This window comes from Camelus ferus, chromosome 31 (genome assembly GCF_009834535.1).
Source record: "Camelus ferus isolate YT-003-E chromosome 31, BCGSAC_Cfer_1.0, whole genome shotgun sequence".
In the NCBI taxonomy this organism is placed as follows: domain Eukaryota; kingdom Metazoa; phylum Chordata; class Mammalia; order Artiodactyla; family Camelidae; genus Camelus; species Camelus ferus.
In genome coordinates this window covers 9,537,885-9,561,437 of record NC_045726.1, presented here as the reverse complement: position 1 = coordinate 9,561,437, position 23,553 = coordinate 9,537,885, and the positions used below count along the sequence as shown (strand labels likewise).

At 40.7% G+C, this 23,553-nt stretch overlaps 1 protein-coding gene across 3 annotated transcripts in view; it reads right to left on the bottom strand.

The window, feature by feature from the left end:
- INTS9 (integrator complex subunit 9) overlaps positions 1-23,553 on the bottom strand; it is an 84,915-nt gene that overhangs the window by 28,260 nt on the left and 33,102 nt on the right. For all 3 annotated transcript variants that reach the window (XM_032470948.1, XM_006181225.3, XM_032470949.1), the window contains 6 exons: positions 20,951-21,011; positions 17,723-17,785; positions 13,898-14,037; positions 11,649-11,735; positions 2,579-2,699; positions 1,662-1,796 (listed from right to left, as the gene is read on the bottom strand). In XM_032470948.1, coding sequence (XP_032326839.1) covers positions 1,662-1,796; positions 2,579-2,699; positions 11,649-11,735; positions 13,898-14,037; positions 17,723-17,785; positions 20,951-21,011 — 607 coding nt within the window. The remainder of the gene's footprint in view (positions 1-1,661; positions 1,797-2,578; positions 2,700-11,648; positions 11,736-13,897; positions 14,038-17,722; positions 17,786-20,950; positions 21,012-23,553) is intronic.

Genomic DNA, 23,553 nt, shown 5'->3' with positions numbered 1-23,553 from the left:
TTGATCTAAGCAGAACAAATTGGACGAGTTGGCAGCCAAGTAATCTTCCTGTCTTTTATGGAAGAATCTATCAGGAATGATAGAAGCTGCCAATAAAATACTTTGATTCAGTGAAGTGGATTAAGATGACATTGATGGGCTTTTGATTTCAATAAGTGGAAAAGCCCAGAATTCTGCTAGCTATAGGAAAAAATGGCAACTTGTCCCCTCTAGACTTTGAAATGAAACTTGATTATAAATAGGGAATGAAGACATAATGCAGAGTGGCAGCTCAGAAGCATCCTATTGTTCTGGACTTAACAGCAGTCATTCTTTTTCCCAAATTCAAATGGGATACAGACATCCCCAAGTTATCTATCCATTGATCCATCCATCGATACATCCATCCACCCTCCATTGGCTAACTATCTGATTTCCCTTGCACTCATTTACAAACATGGAAAGAACCAGGATTTATGAAATAAACAATAAATTCATTTTCCCCCCTCAGTGAAGGTACTGGGGATTGAACCTAGGACCTCAGGCACACCAAGCATGTGCTCTACGACTAAGCTATACCCCCATCCCAATAAATGCTTTACAAATACCTAAAATTGAATAAGTAATACATTTACAGCAATACTTATGCACTTAGCTTCTTGCCAATATGACCGTCAATGAATGATGAACTTAAGACCTTCTAATCGCTTCAGTCTACATATTCAGATAAAATCCAAATTTCTCATCCTGGCCTATCAAGTCCTCCATGGCCTGGCCTCCGCTAACCTCTTGGACATCTCCTGATCATACTCAGCATGCTGCAATCACCACTGTCTTCTTTGCTCAGCAGACATGCCCAGCTTGTTCAGGCATCCGGAGCCCTTCATCTGCCACGTCTCTGTAATGCTTTGCCCACACAGCTCTCCGTGCCTCATTTCTCCAGGTATCAGTCGCAACGAGATCACCCCCAGAAGCTCTCTCTGACCATCCAGTTTAAACTAATCTCCGTCAATCTGTACATAACCCTGCTCTGTTGTTTTTAGTACTTGTGTCACGACCTGGAATTACTTCTCATTTATTTTCCGCACACCATCCTCCCTCAGTACATCAACTGAAAGTAGATGCACGAGCAGGGACCTGGTCTGTGGGTCAGCAGTGAATCTCCTTACATGAGTGCTTGACACATAGTAGGCCCTTAGTAAATTTTGAGTAATTTAATATCTGCTGTAAACAAGTGACCATCTCTGTCACACACATCAAGCTATGGTTATTACAAGTACTGGGAAATCTCAGAATCCTAGAGGTGACCCTAAAGGCAGCAGGATCTTACCGGGGAACTAGGATCCTCAATGTTTGGACATGAGTAATCTAACTTTGCTGAAGAGCAGAACAGCAAGTTTTAGGTAAGCAAGATGAAAAAGCTCTAGAAATCTGATGTACAATGCTGTCCTTACAGTCAACAGTAATGTATTGTACCATTAACATTTTATTAAGAGGGTAGATCTCATGGGAAGTGTTCTTACCACAGTAAAATAAAATTAAAAAAAAAACAACTAAACCAAAAAACTGTAGACACTGAAATTAGAAAGAGTTAAAAACAGCTGATTCTACTCTGGATACATTCTGAATTTGGGCTAAGTAACCAAAAAAAGGTGAGCTGTCAAAAGAGAATGGAGAATTACCTGGGGGTGTGTGGTAAGCAAGGAGGATCCAGAGACGTAAGACACTTTCTCATAATGGGATTGGATAATCCAGTTGGAGCTTCCAAGGGCGTAGCCAGAGCTTAGAGGGGTCACCTGGACCGCACCAAAAAGCTCCTAGGAGAAAACCACAGTGAGAACGTGTGATAAGCTTTCAGCAGTCATACTAGTCATACTGCAGGGAACAACAGAAATATCCTCTCCATGTAGAAACAGAAACTATTTAAAAGTGAACCAGAAAGTCTAAAGTAAAACAGAAAGATGATGGAGACCCGGGGAGACAGAGCAAGTAATTCTACAGTCTGAGAGTTTCAGCGCATCCACACGTCACCAGGCACCCAGGTCTTGCTTGTTACAAGGCAGAGATGATATATTATGAAATGGACCACAGGCACAAATACTTAGGTTTTCTTGTCTTTTCTTTTTTCTCTTTTCAGGTTAGGTGTTACTCTCTTGGTTGTTCTGTAAAGAGCGGCTCTGGGCAACAGGTAACAGAAATGGGAACCTTTACCATGATCAGGTCAGACCTCAAAAGTTATACTTACCAAATTGCTTCTTGATCACTTTTATGTTCTCTGTTTCCTATTTCACTAGTCCAACACCTATAAAGCAGTGTCTACTGTTCTAAAGTGAACGGAATGAGATGCCTTTCTCTTGACTCATGACAGGCTGGCCAACTGAATGCTAACTAGTGACGGGGAACATAAGGGCTAGGAAAGAGCGCCGGTAAGGACCTGTGAAGGATGGAGAGAAACAACAGATGCTCTGTCTTTTCACCACGAACTAGCTCAAGATTTGTAGTGACTGAATGGCGTTAAAAAGGGAACTAAATGATCCTTCCAAAGAACATTATGAATTGAAAGCATTCATCATTCACTTAGAATCATATTAACACTCACAATTTTCTGAGAATATCCCACCAGCTGGATTTTACTGAGGGCAGAGTTCACCTCTTGCATTGTATAGCATCTTCTCCAGGTTGATACTTCCACTGCATCCTTGAGAGGAGAGGGCAGCAGCCTGTAAATGCATCCCAATGTCAGTTCCTATGCAGAGAGGGCCCTGTTCAAGTAATTTGTCCATTTTATCTAAGTTGTACAATTTACTGGCATATCCCACTGTTCACAGGATTCCTTTATAATTGTTTTTATTTCTGTAAGGTTGGTAGAACTCTCCCCTCTTTCATTTCTGATTCTAAAAACTGGAGTACTCTCTCCTTTTTTCTTGGTCAATATAGCTAAAGGTTGGTCAGTTTTGTGGATTTTTTTTTAAGAATTAACTTTCGGTTTCATTGATTTTTCTTTATTATTTTCCTATTCTCTGTTTTGCTCACCCAGCATATAGCTGGATCTTGTTTTTGTTTTGTTTTGTTTTTAAAAAAAAACAGTAAAAAATTATAATCTCTGTCATCTTATAGGGTTGCTTATGACATTCACATTTAATGTCATTACTGATGTAGTTGGCTTCTGTCTGCCAATTTAGTTTTTGTTTCCTGTACATCTCATGCCTTTTTTGTCCCTCTATTCCTCCTTGACTATTTTTTTAAAACAGTAAGTACATATTTTCTATGATGTAGCCCCTTAATTTCTTTCTTGATTTTTCACTTTTTGAAGAAGTTATTTCCTAAGTGGTTATTCTAGGGTTTATTACATACATCTTAACAGAGAGTATTTCTGTGTGGCATCTCATATCCTCTTCCCTGTTCGCAAAAGATAAATGAAATAAACATTACTCATGGGCCTGCCAAGCTACAGAAAAGATGGGGGGAGGTATAAATTAGGATTTGGGATTAGCAGGTACAAATTACCATGTATAAAATAGATTAACAAGGTCCCACTGTATAGTACAGGGAACTACATTCAGTATCTTGTAAAAACCTATAATGAAAAAGAATATGGAAAGGAAAATATATATGTATAATTGAATCATTATGCTGTACACCAGAAACTAACACAACACTGTAAATCAACTATACTTCAATAAAAAACAAACAAAAATACATCCTTAGAAAAACATTTAATCACTTGCTCAAACACAATCTAGAACAGGCCTGAAGAATGACTTCCAGGAGGCTCTGTACAGTATAGGTGAAGGGACTTCCGGAGAACTGGACACGTGTGCTGGTCTCTCCCCTGAACTATCATTGAGAAGTGTAAAAGGCTTGACGCACATGCACACACACATACACATACGCCCCGCTCCAGACAAAGAGATGGGAGAAGAGACAAGAGCACCAGCACTTCAGAAAGTGGGAAGCAGAAAGACAAATGATGACTGATTAGCAGACCCAGGAAAGTTCAATTCAAGGAACTTAATTTACACTGCAGAGCCCAGGGAGGGAGGGTATAGCTCAGTGGTAGAGTGCATGCCTGGCATGCACGAAGTCCTGGGTTCAATCCCCAGTACCGCCTCTAAATAAACAAACAAACAAAATTAAAAAAATTTATACGGCAGAACCCATAAAAAGCTCAGCAACTGGAAACAATAGGGCATCTCTGGAAGTGAGGTTGAAGGTGGGCCTAAAAACAAGAAAATTTGTAGAGAAAACTGATTACAAAATAGAACCTTTCAGTTCTCCTCACCTATTCCATTAGCTCAGCAATTGCCCCTTTCCCACCCAGGCATGTCACCAGAAACTTTTCTCTGGAGAGAGTGAAAATGAGAGTCTGGCCTAGGGGGAACCATCGACAGCTGTGGGCAGCTTCTGTAAGCAGAAGTTTCTACACTGAGTGAGCCAATGTTTTCCTCAGAGCAGAACACCATCAGTTAGGCTTATTCCCTGCAGGGTCGGAGACTGGAAGAACCTACTGTGAAAAATAAGACTAGCACCAAAGAAAAAACTCAATGAGCCAAGAAGGGGGTCCTTCCCAGTGGAGCCTGAGATACGGGCAGCCTTGTGGGAGACCTCCTACATTCTATTTTATTACTAATACATTATAAAGTATTTTGGGCCATGTTCTAGTACAAAGGCAATGCTTCAATATCTCAACTAAGTTTGGGCTTTTCTCAGGTCTTCTCCATGACATTTTTAGAAACTTAAATTGTACAGGACTTTTGCAGAAGGTTCGTCTTCATATCCAATTTAACTTTGATCTTAGCTTTAGTTGCAACATTGAGAAATTGACCTAGCCTCCTTTTTCCCTCCATGTATCTATATTGAGGGTAAAATGCTTCCTTCAAAAATTGTTGAGGACTACAGTAAATGAGTAATTATACACATACACACATATGTATATATAACACATACTATTAACATTATGTATCTGTGATAGTCATTGCATATGAATTCCTCCCCGTCACCCTTATGCTTAAATTCTTGGGTTAGCTTATATACTGACTACACTACTTTCACATCTAAAACTGATTGTCATTTCTCTCTATGGAAATGTCTAGAGGTTTCCTTTATCATACAGGTTTGGTGACTATATTTTCACAAACAAAAATTTGGTAAATTTTCCATCAGCTAGACAAAGGAGTTAAATTATAAATTAGTTAAATTGCTGGCTTTTTCAAAAGAACAAAGCCTCAATATTCTTGTGTATAAGGTTAGCTTTCAGTTCTTTTCCCTCCTTCCTGGTGTGCACTGGCTCATTTTAATCCAGCCAGTTCCCTTTGAAATCAGGCCATGTCGCCAGGCTTTTGCCCACACTGTTCTCTTATCTTGGCATGATCTCCTCCCTCATTCAAACAGTGCTCAACCTGCCAAGCCCAGCCTGAGTCTTGCCACTTGGTATGTAATCTGCCTGACGAGCCCCTTGGGTACAGGGACTATGTTTTAAACTTTTGGAGGCATTTTCCTACCAACTTACCATAATGCCAGGTACTTGGCAGTTAATCAAAAATAAGTCTGAAGTTCTCTGAATTTCATATTTACACCCGCCAATTCCTTTTGCTAACACCTTTCTTACTCTTTCGAGATATTCAGTCCCTTTGTCATTACTTCCTTTATCTCCTAACATCTTGTCTAACGTATAGCTTTCCCTAAAACTCTCCTTACGCTTGAGGCCACAACAGAGAAGCATTTATAGAGCCGTTCAAAGCCATTAGGATTATTGGCCGATTAAGGATAAGCCGGATAAGGAAACCCAGTGGGAACTAGTTCCGTTTTTTCTGGCTTTCTAATTTATCAAAGTCAAGTTCTCAGAGTCTAAATGTTTAATGAGTACTTTCTAAAAGATTTCATTGTCTTGTTTTGTTCTTATCACACTTGAGTGCTTAATGAACTTTTTTCCCAGGGCTTGCATCATGCCAGAGACTTGCTGTGTCTCCTTCCATCCTACCAGCACAAGATCATGGGTTTTCGTAAAAGAGCAGGACTTTTAGGTCCACAGAGATCACTTACAGCTTATAAATAAAACACTGGTTGGGCTTTTCCTAAATGTTTGATGAATGAATGACAAAATGAACAAAATAAATATAAGAGCAGAATACAAAGAATAAGAGAAGCAGAAAAGTTTCTCGTTACAGTGAAGTGTGCTTAATACACACGTGGATGGGGTGGGCTGGAGAAGTGTTAGCAGAGTGATGATCTACATGGAATTTACCAAAAGCAAAGCCTGAAAATCAAACATTTCTCAGTACCAACATGAAGCCAGATTATAATCCCTGATTTTTGTTCTAGATCAATTTATCTCTTTAAAGGATAAAGGCAATTGCTCAGGCCACCATAGTGTGATAGAAACAATTCTTGAGAGTACCTAAACTATCTCTGCTTTAATTCCATGCTCATCGAAAACTTCTTATCTATAATTTGATCTCTTTATGTGGACTTGCTGCCCAGGACAAAGTCCTGTTCAGATGAACCTTCTAGTTCTGGATCCAGGCCGATAGCTCAGTATAAAGCAATGTAATGGTATTTCTGTCAGTCAGTCAGTATCCTGGGAGCTTAGTTAGCCCACATCAGCCCCTCAGAGGCTGATCAGCTCCAAGTGAAATGGAATGGTTAAGCTCCTGAAGAACAAAGTCGTGATGGCTCCACCCAAGTATGGCCACTCTCTGAGCCCCTGCTTGGACATTTTTAAAAAGTATGACATGAGTGAACTTAGAGATAGTTCAACTCAATTCTCCTATTTTACAGGAAAGAAGACTGAGTCCCAGAGTCCGAATGACACTGCCAACTAACTAGAAGCAACAGTGGGATAAGAAACATACACCACTTCACTCTCATCAGGAAAGGTAGCGTCAAAAGATAAATCAGGCTGTGGAAGGCAGCCGTGTGCTGGTTACTGAAAGGGCGTTATGTGAGCCACGTGTATTATTCAAGGAAGAAAGGATGCTGGTGCTTACTGGGCACCCACTAGGTGCCTGACACCGTTTTAAGGACTTTACTTGTATTATTCATTTAGTCCTCACAACAACCTTGTGAAGTTGCTAAATAATATTATTCCTATTTTATAAACGAGGTAACAGCACCTAGAAGAAATAAATTGCTGCAACTACTTAGAAGCAGATCTCAAATTCAAGCACCAGTCTATTTGACCTTCAAGTCCACAGCTTTAATTTTCTTCCTACTACATAGTTAGACCTGATAAATTCGTCTATAAATACCCAAGGAGTGTCAGAGCAGAGGAACTTCAAGTACAATATGCTTTTTTTTTCTTTTATGTCCTCTGTAAGTTATAAACCCACATTTTAAGCTCTGAGTACTGAAAATTGCTGTAACATTTCAGCCAGGAATATATATCAATCTAATTCCTTAAAACTTGTTAGAAGATTATGACAATATCCTATAATGATTTATTCTTAATTATAATTGTAGATTCTTAAGTTTTATACAAAAAAATACTAGCCTTATTCAAAAAATACCAGAGGCTGGGTTAATTTCTTCAGCGGAATACTGTGCTTTAAATTTCCCCATTAAACACCTAAACTTGGAAGTACGTATGGGAAAGTCAGAGACTCAAAAATTATATTGTAAGGGATTCTCCTTTTCCTACCCTTCAAGATCTTTCTCAAGAAGTGTAAGCTACAATGTCAAAATGAGGAAGAAGGATGGTTCCCTTCCAAATAAATCTCAAGGCATGGTGTCAACTGAGGCAGGGAGTCAGACAGCTGCCAAGAAGCAAGAATAATAGATTTTTTTGGTTTATATGCTAATACTAAATCAAATGCTAATTCAAATTAACTTCTTCTGATTTAAGGGACTCTGTCAGAAACCAAAGAGTCTGGAAGATTTTAATTCATTGTTTATTTACTTGATGGTCTTATTAGTAACTTAAGCTACTAAGATGCATTAATTCTAGATACTTAACCAAGAGACTGCTTATATAAGTGTAAGTCAAACACTAGGGGCTCAGAGGAAGAGGGTGGGAAGGGATAGACTGGGAGTTCGAGATTTGCAGATACTAACTAATACATATATAAAATAGATAAACAACAAGTTTATAATGTACAGCACAGGGAACCATGTTCAATGTCTTGTAGTAACTTACGGTGAAAAAGAATATGAAAACGAATATATGTATGTTCCTATATGACTGAAGTATTGTGCTGTACACCAGAAATTGACACTACATTGTAAACGGACTACTTCAATAAAAATATATTAAAAAAACAAAAACAAAAACAAAATGGGAGCTCAAATCCAACTCACGGAGGTGTTTTGCTTGGACCACAGAATTTTATTTTAATGTGAGATTCAACATTTTAAAAAGATAAAAAAAGATCACATTTAAAACATTCAGATCTTAAGCTTATTTAGAAAAAAAAAGATTTGGCAGCCATGGGCTCATTTTCCCACGTGGCCACAGTCTGCTGAAGCTGTCAACTGTCCCTTTAGAGGGGTGTGGTCACTGGGCCACAGCTCCTGGCAGCCCCCCTCCCTCCTGTGCTCACCTTCCCCACCCCTGCAGGCATCTGAGTTTGTGACTCCTACTTTATAGGAACTGGACAAGGGAAGCGCAGGAATTTTTTTTTTAAATAAAAAAGACATAGTCCATATCACTTAGTCAATGTACTAGGCAGCAAAAAACAAAACAAAACAAAAAAACCCCACTGCTTCTCAATATGATAGGTCACAGTATTTTCGGACACCTGATATCAACTGGCCTCATAACAGAGGAAACTTTTAAAGTGGTCTAAGTCCTTCAGCATAAATATTGTTTAAATGAAGCACGGTACTATTCTGGGCCAAGACTAAATTCTAGGTGACTGTTTCAAAAGAACTCTTGTCTGCTGTCAATTACAAAATAGCTCTTCATGTACACACAGGGAAATACATACCAGATCTTGTAGTAGCTCACAGTGAAAAAAAATGTGACAATGAATATATGTATATTCATGTATAACTAAAAAATTGTGCTCTACACTGGAATTTGACACAACATTGTAAAATGACTATAACTCAATTAAAAAATGTTAAAAAAAATAGCTCTTCAAATTTTTCTACCACTTCTAACATTCAAGCTGAATTTATCTAAGATAAAAAGAGGACACAGTTTCTTTGCCTCTTTAATACCTCAGCATATTCTTTCCAATAATTAGACTCTTCTTTTTATCAGTAACTATGGTTTACCTCACACTCCAAAGCCAAATCAAAATACTTGACCAGGATCAGAAATACGGTCATGATATATGAATCCTCTATCAAGTTAGCTCTCAACAGTTCCTGATTTTTTGCCCAGCAGGTGGCGAGATAGCAAATTTAAGATTTCACATCAACTAGCACCTTTTTTAGAAAGGGTGATTTCCTGAGTATCTTCGGAAATAACTTTCAGGCCCCCTCCCTTAGCCCTCTGCTCCTTCAAGCTCAATTTGCCCTCCTCCCTAATATACGAAGGCACTCCCTTTGTTGGCCAGTTATTTTACAAAGAATGGGAAGCAAAAAGAACTGCCAAGGACTCTGCCCAAGGTCACAGAAAAAAAAGGCAAAATAAGGACTTGGACTTCCTAAGACTTGGCCCAGGGAGTCAGGAAACAGTGATCTCTGAACATCATTTCTAGTGTGCCAAGATTATTTGTGGCAGAATATTTAAGGGTATAAATTAAAAAGGAGGAAGTGAGGGAAGCCAAGGTGTGCGTGTCCCACAGGGAAAGAAAACAAAGTCCTCAGGTTTTTAAAGAGGGAGATGTAGAGAAATGGGTCGAACGTGGTCCAGTGGGCATATGGGGGAGAGGAAGGAAAGGGGAAGCGGTGTGCAACGGGCAGGAGGAGAGGAGCTGAGAGTAAGAACGCACAGTGCGGAGGGGAGGGGGCCCTGTACTAGGCGGGCAGCTGGGCAGGTCACGGAAACCATTCATGAGCACACAGACGACTCAGACATGTGCGTGTCCTGAAGGTGATTCCTGATCAGAAGCCGGACGGACACTAAATCCCCATCAAGGAAACAGAGACAAAAAGAAGATCCATAAAACACAGGAGAAAACGCACACAGTTAAACGTACTTGTCCCCTCCTCAAGTGAGAGGGGCTCACAGGCGGGTGAGAAAAGGCCTGCACGTGGCCCAGAGGTGGCCCAGCCCAGGGGTTAAGGGCACCGACTCTGCAACCAGCCTAGCCCAGCTGCCTGGGTTTGAATCCAAATCCTACCGCTCACTAGCTGGCTGACCCTAAGTAAGTTACTCAACCTCTCTGGGCCTGTTCTCTCTTCTGTAAAAATGATAATGTTAAAGAAGTAAATTAAATAAAACACTGAGAAGAGTGTTTGGCACAGAGCAAGTGCTATGTAAGTTAAATAGAGCAAGTAGCACGTATACAAAGGAGTGTGCAGAGGAGACTCCTGTGCTCAAACCTCTGAAACAGTTACGGTATGAAAACAAAGCATCTTTTCCTAGCTACATACACAGATTCTTGTAGGAAGAACACCCACAAAACTCAGACATTCTGAAATTTACGTAACCAGATGGCTACCCAAGCAGGATCTACAGGGATAGAGAACTCGGTGGCGAGGGAGCTGGAGAAGACTGGACTTGGGGAGCAATGCACACCACACACACTACCTAAGAATCCGCAGATGAGCTTGGACTCCGGGCTCCGGATGCCAGGCCGTCGGCCGGGCTGTGGTGCCGGGGGCTGAGGGCAGCAGCTGGGAGGGCTGGACCAGTGTGCTAAGACCCCTGGTGTCCTCCGCTGCCCATGTAACAGGAGGGCGGCAGACACAGAGCCGAGCTGCCTCCCCGCCTCCTCTACTGCATTTCCCCTCGCGTCGCCTCTTCACTCTCCTGCTGCCGCCTTAGTTCAGGCCTCCGCTCCCTCGGGTTGCCTGGGTTTCTGGATTGGCTCTGCCGCTGGACTTCCTGCCCCCACCTCTGCACTCCCATCATCCTCCACGCTGCTCCCAGGGTCAATCACCCTGAACAAACATGTGATCATGCCATTCTCCTCCTTTTCAGCCTCCCCTGACGGACTTCCCATTCTCAGTAATACAAAATTCAAACTTGACGCAGTAGATGCTCCGTTATCTTGCTCCAATGTCCCCGTGTAGTTTCATCTTTCACCTCTCTACTTAACCAGTTCTAATCCACCCTGAACTTCTCACTGTTCCCTGAATATCCTGTATCCTCTGATGCTGTGCCTGGACCCCACTTTATGACCTTTTCTGTCAGGAAAAGTCCTGTTCTTCCTCCAAGACCCACCTTAACTGTCCTCTCCTATGGAATGTCCCCCTCAGTTCCCTAAGCAGAGAAAGTTCTTCATGTTCTGAGTGCCCACCACAGCATGACCAAGCGTCTGGAACAATGCACGCCACCCAGGACTGTCATTTACCTGTCTAGGTGTCTGAGTTCCCATCAACCCCTTGGTGCCTCAAAGAGAGAGCCAACTGTTCTACTAATTTTTGAAAACTCCCAGACCCACTGTAGTACCTTGCATACCTCTCAAAATATATTGGTTGAATCAAACATAACCCTTCCATAAAATCGGGAAAAGAGACTTAGTTCTAACAGCTTAAGCAGAAGATGAGAAAACAACTGAGTCCGCTTTGCAGCGTCTACAGCTTTGCCGTCAAGGCGGGTAGACCAGGCCTCCGCTCACCGCTGAGTGTCCTTGTTCTTCCACAAGGAGGCAGACTGCGCCTTGGGCACTCGTTCAATGAAGTTCACCAGCTCTTCCATGAGGAGCCTGAGTTTAAACAAAGAAGTAATGAACACTCAAGAAAGAATTTGAAAGACATGGCATGCTAACGCTGCAGCCAAGGGAGATGGGCTTGTCTGTGTTCCCCTCCCCAGTCACCTTTCTTTCTGTTGCATATAAACTGGGGCACAGTTTTACATTAAGCTGAACAAAACCCCAGCCTTCTCATTGAATTTCCACGTTAAAAATTCTGAATGTAAATGATTTAATTCGCGTTTAAAATAAGCCTGGAGTGTTTCTTGTCTCTACACGCTGAAACATATAAGCCTGTGGTTTCACCCTCACTCTTAAAATCTCTGCCTTTTTTTAATGTGATTAAAAATACAAAAGGAAAAAAGCTAAATGAGTATGAAGTACCGGATGCTGGTGGCAGCAAAAGTGGGAGTAGAGTTTTTTTTTACTGACAATGTTATATATTAAGTGGACATTTTAAACTAGCAAAGTAAGTTTTCTTTTTTAAAAAATATTTTATTTATTTATTGGCTTTGTTTGTTTTGGGGAGGAAGTAGTTCGGTTTATTAATTTACTTATTTATTTTAACGGCGGTACTGGGGACTGAACCCAGGACCTTGTGCATGCTAGGCACGCACTCTACCTCTGAGCTATATACCCTATTTCCAAAATAAGTTTCCTTGATATGTTTTAGGAATTAACACAATTCCACATGGATGAATACTCTAAGGACTAATCCTAAAAATCTAACTCAAGGACCTGCAAAAGGACAGGCTCTGTAGATCACAAGATGGATTACCACAGGTTCACAACTGAGGGAATCTAAGAAATGCCTCTCTTGACCGGCTCAATGACCCACATGCTCTGAGGGACACATGAACAGAGCACTGCTAGGGTCCTGGATGGCTGGAGATTGACCAGAAAGCTAGAAATAGATTTTCAACATCTTGAATGTCCTACACAGTCCAGTACAGATGCTCCCCACTGACTTAAATCCTCTCCCAATAAACATATGGACATGGAAAGCCACAAATTTATTAGCATTTGAAAGCTGAACAACTTCATTTCACATCCATTTATTTTACTTATTCCTAATACTGCCACCTTCTTCCATCCTGAAGGAGCAGTACTAGCTCCAGCACTCTAAGAGCCGGGATCCAGGCTTATCACTGCTCTGGTTGTAGCTTTCAGAACAGTCTGGTATGTCCATCCTCACACTGCAAATATTTCAGACTAGAATCTAATATTTCCAGCTTTCTCTCTCATTGAAAATGCCCCATCACCTTGAGTGTTCTGCTTTCCTACAATGCTCTTCCTCAGATCCTTTGTGTTTTTCTGTGTATACTGCAGGTAATAGTACGGTTTGACACAAAAAAGGACGTATTTTGTTTCATTTCTAGTAATTCCATCTTGTTGGAATTTAGTAAGACACTAGAACTCAAAGCTAAGCGTCTGTATCGACACTTGGATCCCATATTTTGGGTCCCGACAGTTTTTACTTTACACCATACTTGCTAGTTTGCTTCAACACAGTGCTATTTTTCTGGGGTCATTTTCTTCACATAATTTTTTTCTCACTAAATGATGCTACAGTTAGTTGAAACAACCAATCTGTACCATGGGGGCTTGGGAGGGGCAGAGGAAGAGACGGCGCAGCACTCTCCAGATCAAAGGCAGGCTCAAGGTTTTACTCCATAAAGTCCTGAGTTTCACTCTGTCAACAGTACAGACAACTTATCTAATTACTTTTCCTGTTTTCTACAAGCTGTCTCCATTCACAGTCTGCACTAAACCACAGAAGGGGGGAAATTCTGAAAGTGAAGTTGTAAAATTTCTTCTTCTTTTCTTAAATATGTGATGATCCTTTCTCCCCTGAAGCTCTCTGCATTGCACCTTGGTGGCATCTTACTGAAGGTACTTCCCCTAATTAGTATCATCTGCACAGAGGAGCTGACTCTGCCAACTCCTTCCCGTTTTTCTAAGAAAGACTGAACGACTACTCTTCGCAGCGTCAATCTCTAAGCAACTCCAGGGAACATTTGTTTCACAGAGAGAGTTGTCTATTCAGGCCTGTTCTTTGAGTCGGCTGCTCAGAAGGAAATAACAATCCCTTCTGGCACAACAGTCTATTAAAACAGTCACCACTGCAGGAAGGAGCTCTCAGCCCCTGTCTGACGACACAGAACAAATGCTCTCACCTGCCGATCTGAACGGTGGGCTCCGTGGCGTACACTGTGCCCGTGAAGCCGGTGTGCTCCGTGATGTAGGGCAGAGCCATCATGCAGTGGTAGTTAGAGATGAGGATCACATCTACCGTAGACAGATCTATTAGCTCGGTCTGAAAAGAAAGGGGAGGGAATGATACATGTCTGTTCAGGGCACACAGATCGGCATGAAGTGCCTGAAAAATGATGCTTTCAGAATGCAGAGGAGCTTGCTGTGGTACCCTGGCGTAATGATGCCTTTCCCACAACACTTCTCATTTTAGGATATTTCCTAATGTTGACGTTAAGCAGCAGGACACAGTGACTACTGATGAGCCTGTTCCCCAGGAGTGCTCTGATTTTACTAAAACAGAGTTCTGAGTTAGATATGCGAGGATAAATGATAACAGGATACTCCAGCAGCCGCTGCCTGGCAACTGGAACCAGGTAACGTGGTTCTACTTGTTCTTTTTTTTTTTTTTTAATTTTTTTGGGGTGGGGGCATAATTAGGTTTATTTATTTTTAGAGGAGGTACTGGGAATTGAATCCAGGACCTCATCCATGCTAAGCATGCACTCTACCACTGAGCTGTACCCTCCCCCGCTCTACCTGTCTTTTAAGGCTCAATTCTCTTCTTCCACTAAGCCTTCCCGATTTGTCCAGATGGAAGACACTGCTTCTTCCTCAGAACTGTCCAGGCACTTTATAATATCCCTCTTATGGCAGTTATTATTCTGCACAATGGCACCTCAAAGTATCACAAGGTATTTTGGGGGGAGGGTATACCTCAAATAGTAGAGCACATGCTTAGCATGCTGAGGCCCCAGGTTCAATCCCCAGCACTTCCTCCAAAAATAAATAAATGAATAAACCTAATTACTTCCCCCCTCAAAATTAAAAAAAATTATTTTGTCTCTCAAAAATTAAATGTCTCTGAGCTCAAGAATCCTGTGTGACTCATCTGTGTCCCCTCCCAGCTGTGGCAGCCAGGACACAGCAGGCCGGTGCACTGCTATTGGAGGAATGTGTTGTTACACGCGGCGCCCTCTGCAGAGAAAAGTGAGGCGCTGTGGTTCAGAGACATCACCTCCGTCACTGAGTTTTCCCTCCCGCAAGTTACCCCGCAGGAACTGTACGGTGCAGCACAGACACCATGGGGGGAACTCACCGAGTGTTTTATTTAGAAGAACGGAGCACAGAGGTACTGTGTCCCGTACCTAGAGGAAGTAACAAAGATGTCTGTGCCATCTTTGCAAATGACAGAGACAGCGTGCCACTCTGGCTGTGGGTATTTGCTGGTTGAATGACTTTATGTGTAAAGAAAGTTAATTTAATAAAGTCGCCAAGGTGTAATCAGCCCGAGGACAGTATAGAGATTAGAGGTCGGAATCCCCTCACCGCCAGGGCAGCGGCAATCTGTGTGACTAAAACGTCTAATAACAATAATAGCCAATTGATGTCACCCTTAGCTCTGCATTGTGCACTGCACTTCCAAGATAACATCCTCGCATGACGAAGGGTCGTGGACTATTCTGCCGGTCCTATTCCCCACCACCTCTCTAGAACCATTTTTACAGAAATGAGAAAATTAAGACAGAGTAGCAGAGTGACAGGTCCAGAAAGGAACAAGGGGAGGCAAGTGAAGCTACAGTAAAGTTCAAAGCATCCCCACCTTCCTTCTACCTAGATAGAAACTAGGAATATTTGAAATTTCTCTTTAATATTTAAGAATCAGCCCACAGAGTCTAGAATGATAACAAATTTGGTGAGGACAGCTGGAAAAAAATATATATATATTCTGCATGTATAAACCTCAAGTGCATACCTAAAAATTTTCTTCTGAGAAGTAAATTTAACATCCAAACTATGTTTACAGATTCACATTTATATATTTACTTATATACTTTCACTCAATGAAATCCAATAGAGATTATTTTTAATTTTAAACTTTTTGTGTACAGACACTTGGGTTCTACAGAGCATGAGTTGTGTCAAAATAACCATAATTTATTGGCTGTTACTATACTGTCCTAGACATGAGACACAGTCTACGGGACGGACTCTGGGGGAACACAGATACAAAGACAGGTAAGGTAGTTGCACTAGATTACAAATTCCATGAGAACTGGGATGTTAGTCCTGCCTGGCTCACCCGCCAGTCAGCCAAGACTGGACTGTGTTGTTAGCCCTTCTCTCCTGATTCTGCATCCCCTATTTGATCCTGGTCATGCAATGCCCTGGTTTACCTTGAAACAGTGACTATTACTAACTTGTCAGACACCACAAGTTAAAATGCAAGTGGAAACAATTTATATAGCTCTAGAACCCTACATATATTAGCGATGCTTCAGCTTGGCAAAGATGAACTGTGAATTGTCTAATTTCAACGTTTAGCACTCTATGGTGCAAGTCAGAAAGTCATCGGAACACCAAGCAACGAATCCTACACTGTTGGCCATAAGCTGAAGGCTGCAGCAGTGAGTGTCACAGGCAGTAAACTGAAAATAAATGTAGCAATTGGGAGCAGGAATCTTTGAACAGATGGGGAGCTGCCCCACCAACTACTAAATGACAAGTGAAGGTGACAAAAAGATTTTATTAGCAGTTTGGGGGAGCTCAGGATTTCGGTAACTGTCTACTTTCACCCTTGTTCTTCCTACGTTACCTCAAACTTTCTCCCTTATCTGTCAACTTTAATTACCATGTCCTTCTTTGTTTTTCTTCCTCTCTTTCGCTCTGGTATCCTGCAAGGGCACATAGACATATGTCAAAGAGAGAAAAAAGTTTATCTCAAGGGTATCAAAGGAAGTTGGAGAAACAGAAAGAGAGAGAGGAAGAAAGGACAAAAATAAGGGACCTGGCACTCCCAGTTTCTTTTCTCTCTGGCACTGAATTGTGAACATATTTTCAACAGGCACTGAAATCCCTTGCGCGCATGGGAAGAACAGAATGGTAGCTTCTTATTGATTTCCTCAGGAACCCCGGACTGGCTATTCACTGGCTCTCCTACACGTCATCTGTGTGCTGAGAACTCCATCTAGGCCACTTTGGGGATTAGGCTTGTCAGCTGAGATTAGTCTCCTTTAAAACTAATGGAGGCTGACCTTTTGTTTCCTTAAAAACAATGAAACTGGACCCAAACACTTACAACAGGTCTCACTGTGATAATGATATGTAAGTGACAGATATCCATCACTCAGGTCAGAATCCATGAATTTCAAGCGATAGTCCATATGGTATTTCAAGTCAGCAAGAATTTTTATAGCTTACTGCATTGAATAATGCAGCATTCATTATTCAGCCAATTCCCAATTTCCCACGACTAGGAAAAGTATGGCTAACCCAGGACAGGCATTATCCAGGTGGCCCTCTGTATCCATGGATGTGAAACATGCAGATATGAAGGGCCGACTTTACTCATTTTATATAAGGGACTTGAGCATCCGGGGATTTTGTATCCATGGGGGCTCATGGAACCAATACCCCTGCAGATACAGAGGGATGACTGTAATCACAAAACTAAAAGGCTTGAGTTATTCCTTCAACTTTGCTCAAAACTATGCCCAAGGTATGAGTGTCAGTGGGGATTATGGAAAGAGCTAGGAATAGGAAGAAGAGAGTGACTTCAGTGATTTACAGACAATATAAAAAGCTCCGAAATCATCATATTTTAGCTGTACAATTAAAAGTACCTGGAATAACAGATTCATTTCAATTTGAAAATCGGAAGCTAAGCCCCTTAAAATTATTTCTTGGCTTCAATTTGAGAGATGATGAGGTATGCTTTGTGTCCACAGTAAAATTCACTTTACTCTTACCTCTGGTAGGCAGAATTCGGGCACAGAATCCACAAATACATGACCAGAGCACTCCTTTAGCTCCTAAAAGACATGAAAACATTCTAGGAAGAGATATCTGATACAGCACCAAAGAAATTTCATCCCCAAACCAAATTTTCCACGAAGTATCTACTATCTCCAACTGCTCGAGTTCCTTAGAGTTTCGGGGCAGGAAGGCTAAATATTTATTCAGGATAGAAAAAATGCTGGTAGGTGGCTGACTCAGACTTGAATGCACATTTCCTGATGCCTCTTTGAGGAAGCCATGTGTGGACACACGCTGCTTCCGTAACTCAGGATCCAGTGCTTCCCAAGTACGTCACACAGACCACGCCAGCAGTATCAGAATGAGCTGGGGACACTGATGCAAGCAGATTCCTGGGCCCCAACTCAGACCTAAGGGATCTGAAACTCTAAGGGTGAGGCCAGGGAACCTGTATTTATAACAAGCACCTCCAGTGATTCTGTTCCGCAATTAGGTTAGGAGCCCCGGCCTCAGACAAATCACTTAGAGCCCCTTTCTCCTCCTGCCAAAGGTTGCGGGGCAAGTAAGGAGAAAAATGCAGAGTAGCGGGTAGGAGTTAAACCACCACCACCATATTCCAAAGGGAAAACGGTGTACTTATAAAGAAAGAGAAATAATGCAATGGCCCCCTCCATGACCCACGGTATTTACTATGCCGGTCTCAGTTTGGATTCTTTTCACAAGCAGACCCTGAGCAAAGGGCGTGTGCAAGCTTATAAGTGAGGTGCTAAACAAACACCAGGAGGAAGGGCAAGTACAAAGGGGAGAAAAAGTGGCCGATAATGGATGTTACTGAGCTACATACCACTGTGGGCAAGAGGGACTCACTCCCACGGGGAAACTCTGAGAAATGGTACCATATATACACCTTGGAGTTATTCCACCCAGGGGCAAAGGACCTGGAGTATTTACACAGCAAATCCTGCATTTGGAGCAGCTTCAGGAAAAAGCTGTTAGGCAAAGCCATACAGGAATTGGCAGCTGGAATTATGACGGAGGACACTGAAGAGACAGAGGGGCCACCAACAATTCCCCCAGGAGGCCACTCGAGTTGCTGTCTTCCCTTGATGACACTTTATACTGAAATCTATGCAGGAGTTTTGCTCCAAAGTTAAAGCTATCTATGACTCTGTAACAAAACCAGGAAAAGACAGAATTCAGTTGACAGTCTGCTCTTTCCAGAAAGAGAAAAATACTGTGAAATTTTTGCTCCAGCGTGTTTTCATTAGTCACTGAACATGAATTTCTATATATTCATATTTATGTATCTGTATTTATACATCAGAGTCTGAATAATTTGACTCTCAATCTCTATTTGAAAAATGGGGTGTTAACTTGTGTTATTTTCCTTTTGATTTTACAAGTCTCATATCAGGACCTGGATTAGAATATTTCCTCCCCTCGTTTTCCACTGGAAACTCTGGTTGCTCTCCTTATACAACTACCATTTAACCAGTGAGAGGCTGAGCCAAAAACAGACTGAAAACCATTCTTAATTACAACGTACCTGCCAGCTAAAAACAAATGAGCAATTACGTTTAATGGAAGAAGACTCCCAACTCCCTTAGGATGAAGTTAAAAATGCTTAAAGACAAATCCTGGGGAATTTCAAAGCTCTGCCTGGTCTTAAATTGGCTACATAATCTTCTTCCCCTTACTGCTGCCTATCAGGGTGCGTCCACCTTAGGTGACAAAGCTGCATCCTTCCTGGCCCGGAGCAGTGTATTTGCCATTCCACGCACCTACAATGTCACTGTATTTTATTCACCGCTCCCTCCTAATGAAATGCTACCACATACACATGCAAGTCATTTCACTCACAATGCACGGGTAATGGGATGCTTCTGAGCCTTTCTCCGGGAACAATGATTTACAGCCCGCAGGAGAGTCAGGCTGAAATCAGGTGCACAGATTCTTGAATGTCACATAATTTTACAGTTAGTTATGAGGGAAATCTGGCTTCAAATCATGCATCTGGCTTCCACTTTACGTTGGGGTGTAGGAACGGGAATTAATTCTGTAAAAAGGGTATCTCTTTATTTAACAATATCTATTATAAGAAGGAAATGCCCTATTCAGATGAATCATTTTAAGGACCTTTACACTTAGGCAGCCTTTCAACTGTGAAACTTGGGAGAGGAAGAATGATTTAGAGGTCTAAGAATGGCATGGGTATGCTTTACAGTTTTTAATCTTCCTTTACCTCTGACACTTTTTCAGTAGAAAATTTTGACTAGATTACAGTTTTAACTTTTTTCTGTGTGTCTTTGGTCTTTCGTATATGAGTTAGCTGCCTAAAAACTGATCAGAGGAAGGAATTACTGGGAAGATACTCCAATGTCAAAAATTTAATAGTCCCTGAAAAGAGAAAAAGTAATTTGAGTCATTTCCTACTTTAGGCCTAGTTAGTGATCAAAGTCATACTAGGACCCCAAATCCTAGATTCCTAGAACTGTGTTCTTTCCCCACAACCTATAAGAGTGCCCATTCTAGGCTACCAGGAAAGACTGGAACAGGGTCACAGGTCATAGTCTGGACAGCCCTTTGTTCACATGTACCTAAAAACATGTCTCCCTCCTGCTCCCTCAAGAACACACTACCCGGAAGTTAAACACCCGGCTTCTCAGTCTATTCTCCACGTGGTCACCAAAGTGGTCTGATCAGAAGATGACACTGCTCTCCTTTCATCACCCGAAGAATAAGACCCCAATTTTTTTTTTTACAAAGCCCTATCTGATTTGACCCCTGACAGAAGCAGTTTAAAACTCATAATGCTTGAGGGTTTTAAAGTTATTAAAAAAAAAGTTTACTCCTTACTGGTGGAGAGTCAGTACAGCCTCAAAATGAAATGAGCTGGATGGAATTCTCTAACAAGCATCACCTTTGAAACTCACTCCAGTTCTAAAAATAATAGTTTTCTTTTTGTGGTGATAAAATGTATTTGCAGCAGAAGTTCTTAGATTTTACATATGAGAAATGGGATCTGTATCTGAACACTGAGATTCCCTAAAAGGCTCTTAAAAACAATAATCACCAAGTTCTAAAGACTACATGGGTCATGGGCTTTTTCAGGGAGAAGACACAGGGGTAAAAATGAGCCCATGAGTCACACTGCTGCAGGGTGGTTCCGCTGTGACAAGATGGCTTTCACTGGGCATAGATACACTTTAGCTAATCATTACCTTGTCCAAGAAGGCATTTCCATCCTTGAGGGACCAGCCAGGAAGATTAGACAGCCTGGGACTGCAAAACAAAAGATTAAATTATCCTAAATAGATTATAATCCTCAGTGATTTCATGGTGACTGTACTGGCTCCATAAAATGAAAAACAGTTTGAAATTACTGGCAGCAATGTTCACCCAAATTACTAATCAAAAAGATGAAAAATAACCACGTGGCATCAAGCTGAAGAATTATGTGGCAATGGAACACTAAAAAGCTAAACAGTTTTGTGCTAAACTAGGAAAATTAAAAGAATGCTACGCAGAATAATAAAGAGGAAAAAAAAGAAAGATGAGACACCAGAGCATCATACAGTTTCCCAATTACTGACCCGACTTCACCTTGCTTGTGTTTGACAACAAGCCTGCGGGGAAGGCTGAATGGGACCATCCTACTGCGGATGAAAAAACAGACTCAGTGGGTCAGGTGCTCTGACAGCCAGAATTCACCACCAATAAAAATATCTGCATTCTGGTCAAGTCCACATTCTGGAGCCACTGCTTATAAATGGATTGGTCACTTGTCACCTGCGGCTTGAGTTACCAACTCTGGAAAATGAAGCTAGTTTTCCGTTACAAAATCACACCATTTCTAAGTGAATACTTTGTAGAAGGTGAGGTTAATTGCATGTATTTATTACATTAAAAAAAAAATCTGAATCAGAAATCACTCACTCTGGTAATAACTGTGTGTTAGTAGCTGACGAGAAGTATACTGGAGGCTTTTCGAAAATGCAAATAACTCAGGAGAAAAAAATGCTAGTAAATGGAAAAACTTAATGACCAAGGGGATATGTGGAGAAAAGCTCACAAGGAGTGTAAGCTGGATGGCAAAAGGATTCCAGTACTTTACCGCATTAGTCTGTGAAGCAAAAATTAAGGGCAAAGTATACGGGCGTGGGACTAAAAGGCGCTATTATCAGAAACCAAATTCATGTATAGTCTTTCATCCTTGTGCCAAAATAATTTGATCAAATTCTGACTTCATAATTAGGTGATAGGTATGAGAGTAAAATTAAAACATAAATATGTGAATACTTGTCAATCTTCTAGGAAAGATTAAAAACCTGAATAAAATATACATGTATCTAATATCAGAAAAAAGTGAGAATTTGGGGGGTAATTTTTAACTGACATAATTCCAAGCTCACAGAAAAGCTGTACGAATGTAAGTACGATGAAGTCCTGTATGCCTTCTGCCTGGATTGTCTGTTTACATTTTGCTTTTGTTAATCAAAAAGCGAGAATTTTGGATTTCATGCTTGAGAATGAAAATTACTACTAGGAGAATCAAATTTGGTTGGCATAAATTATGCCTGATAAACTTTTCTTTTAAACTCTGGGAGTTTTCTCAGAAAAATATCCTATTATTATCAGCTGTTCAATTTCCATCTCGTTTCATAGTCACATATACGCCTTTACTTAGATTTCTTACAAAATATTATTTACTATCAGATCAGATTAAAAAACCAAGCATTGTAATAAAAGTGTAATGACAAGACAATATGAATACTGTTCTCATTTCATGCACACTAACTCTCTATGAGAAGGCTGTAAATATCCACTTCCCTATACACAGAACTGGATCAAACGACATGCATCCTGTCTGTTTCTCATCGGACACACACAAATCAGCCTTCAAATTCCAGATGACTGATTCAGTTAGTTCTGTCCTCAACAAGTGATTAGAAATGGTACTTTCCTTATCAAAAAATAATTAATTTTTTAAAGTAAAAATTCCAGGTATTATGGCTTTAACTCCTGCTAAACATTTTTTATAACATCAAAGCCTTTTATGAAATACCTATAGTTACGGTGGATTTGAGAAATTGCTAGTAATGAGACTGAATGTTCGAAGGAGAGCATGATCATGTTATAGCAAGAGTGCCAAAGAGAAAGGGCCACGGAAATGTAACGCCAGATGGCAAACGGATGCTGACTATACAGGTGAAAATATTTGGTTACTGGGTCCAACAAGTTAATGACTAAACCATGAAGAGAGTAAACTTTAAGCTACCAAAGGGGAAGAGCTTTATTATTTTGCTCTTAATGATTACAGAATTTGACTATGTAAATTTTTTAAACAAGGAAACAGAAGTCTCTTCAAAGAAATTTACATTAATAAAATACAGAAGGCAATGATATTAGAGAAATTCTGATTATAGATGTATACATCTTTGCATTTACCATTTAACAATAATTTCTAAGGAAAAAACAGATGCCATTAAAGTGTTAGAGTCAAGAAAAAACATATGTATATAAGCTTTTTTTCAGTATTATAAAAAATAGGTAAAATATTCCCATAACTAAGTAAACAAATAACCTAAAGCCTTTAGAAGTAATCTATTAACTAGAAAAATAGTGAAAGGTAAACAGGATATGCAATTCTTTTTCTCTTTATACATTTCATTTTCCTAATTTCCTACTTTTATAATCAGAAGATAATGAGAGAGGCATGGCTACATTCATTCATTCAAAAAAATATTTATGAAAGTTTACTGTAAGTCTGCAAAGTCCAGGGACAGGACAGTAAATAATCTTTGAGTTTTAGTTTGCTGTCTAG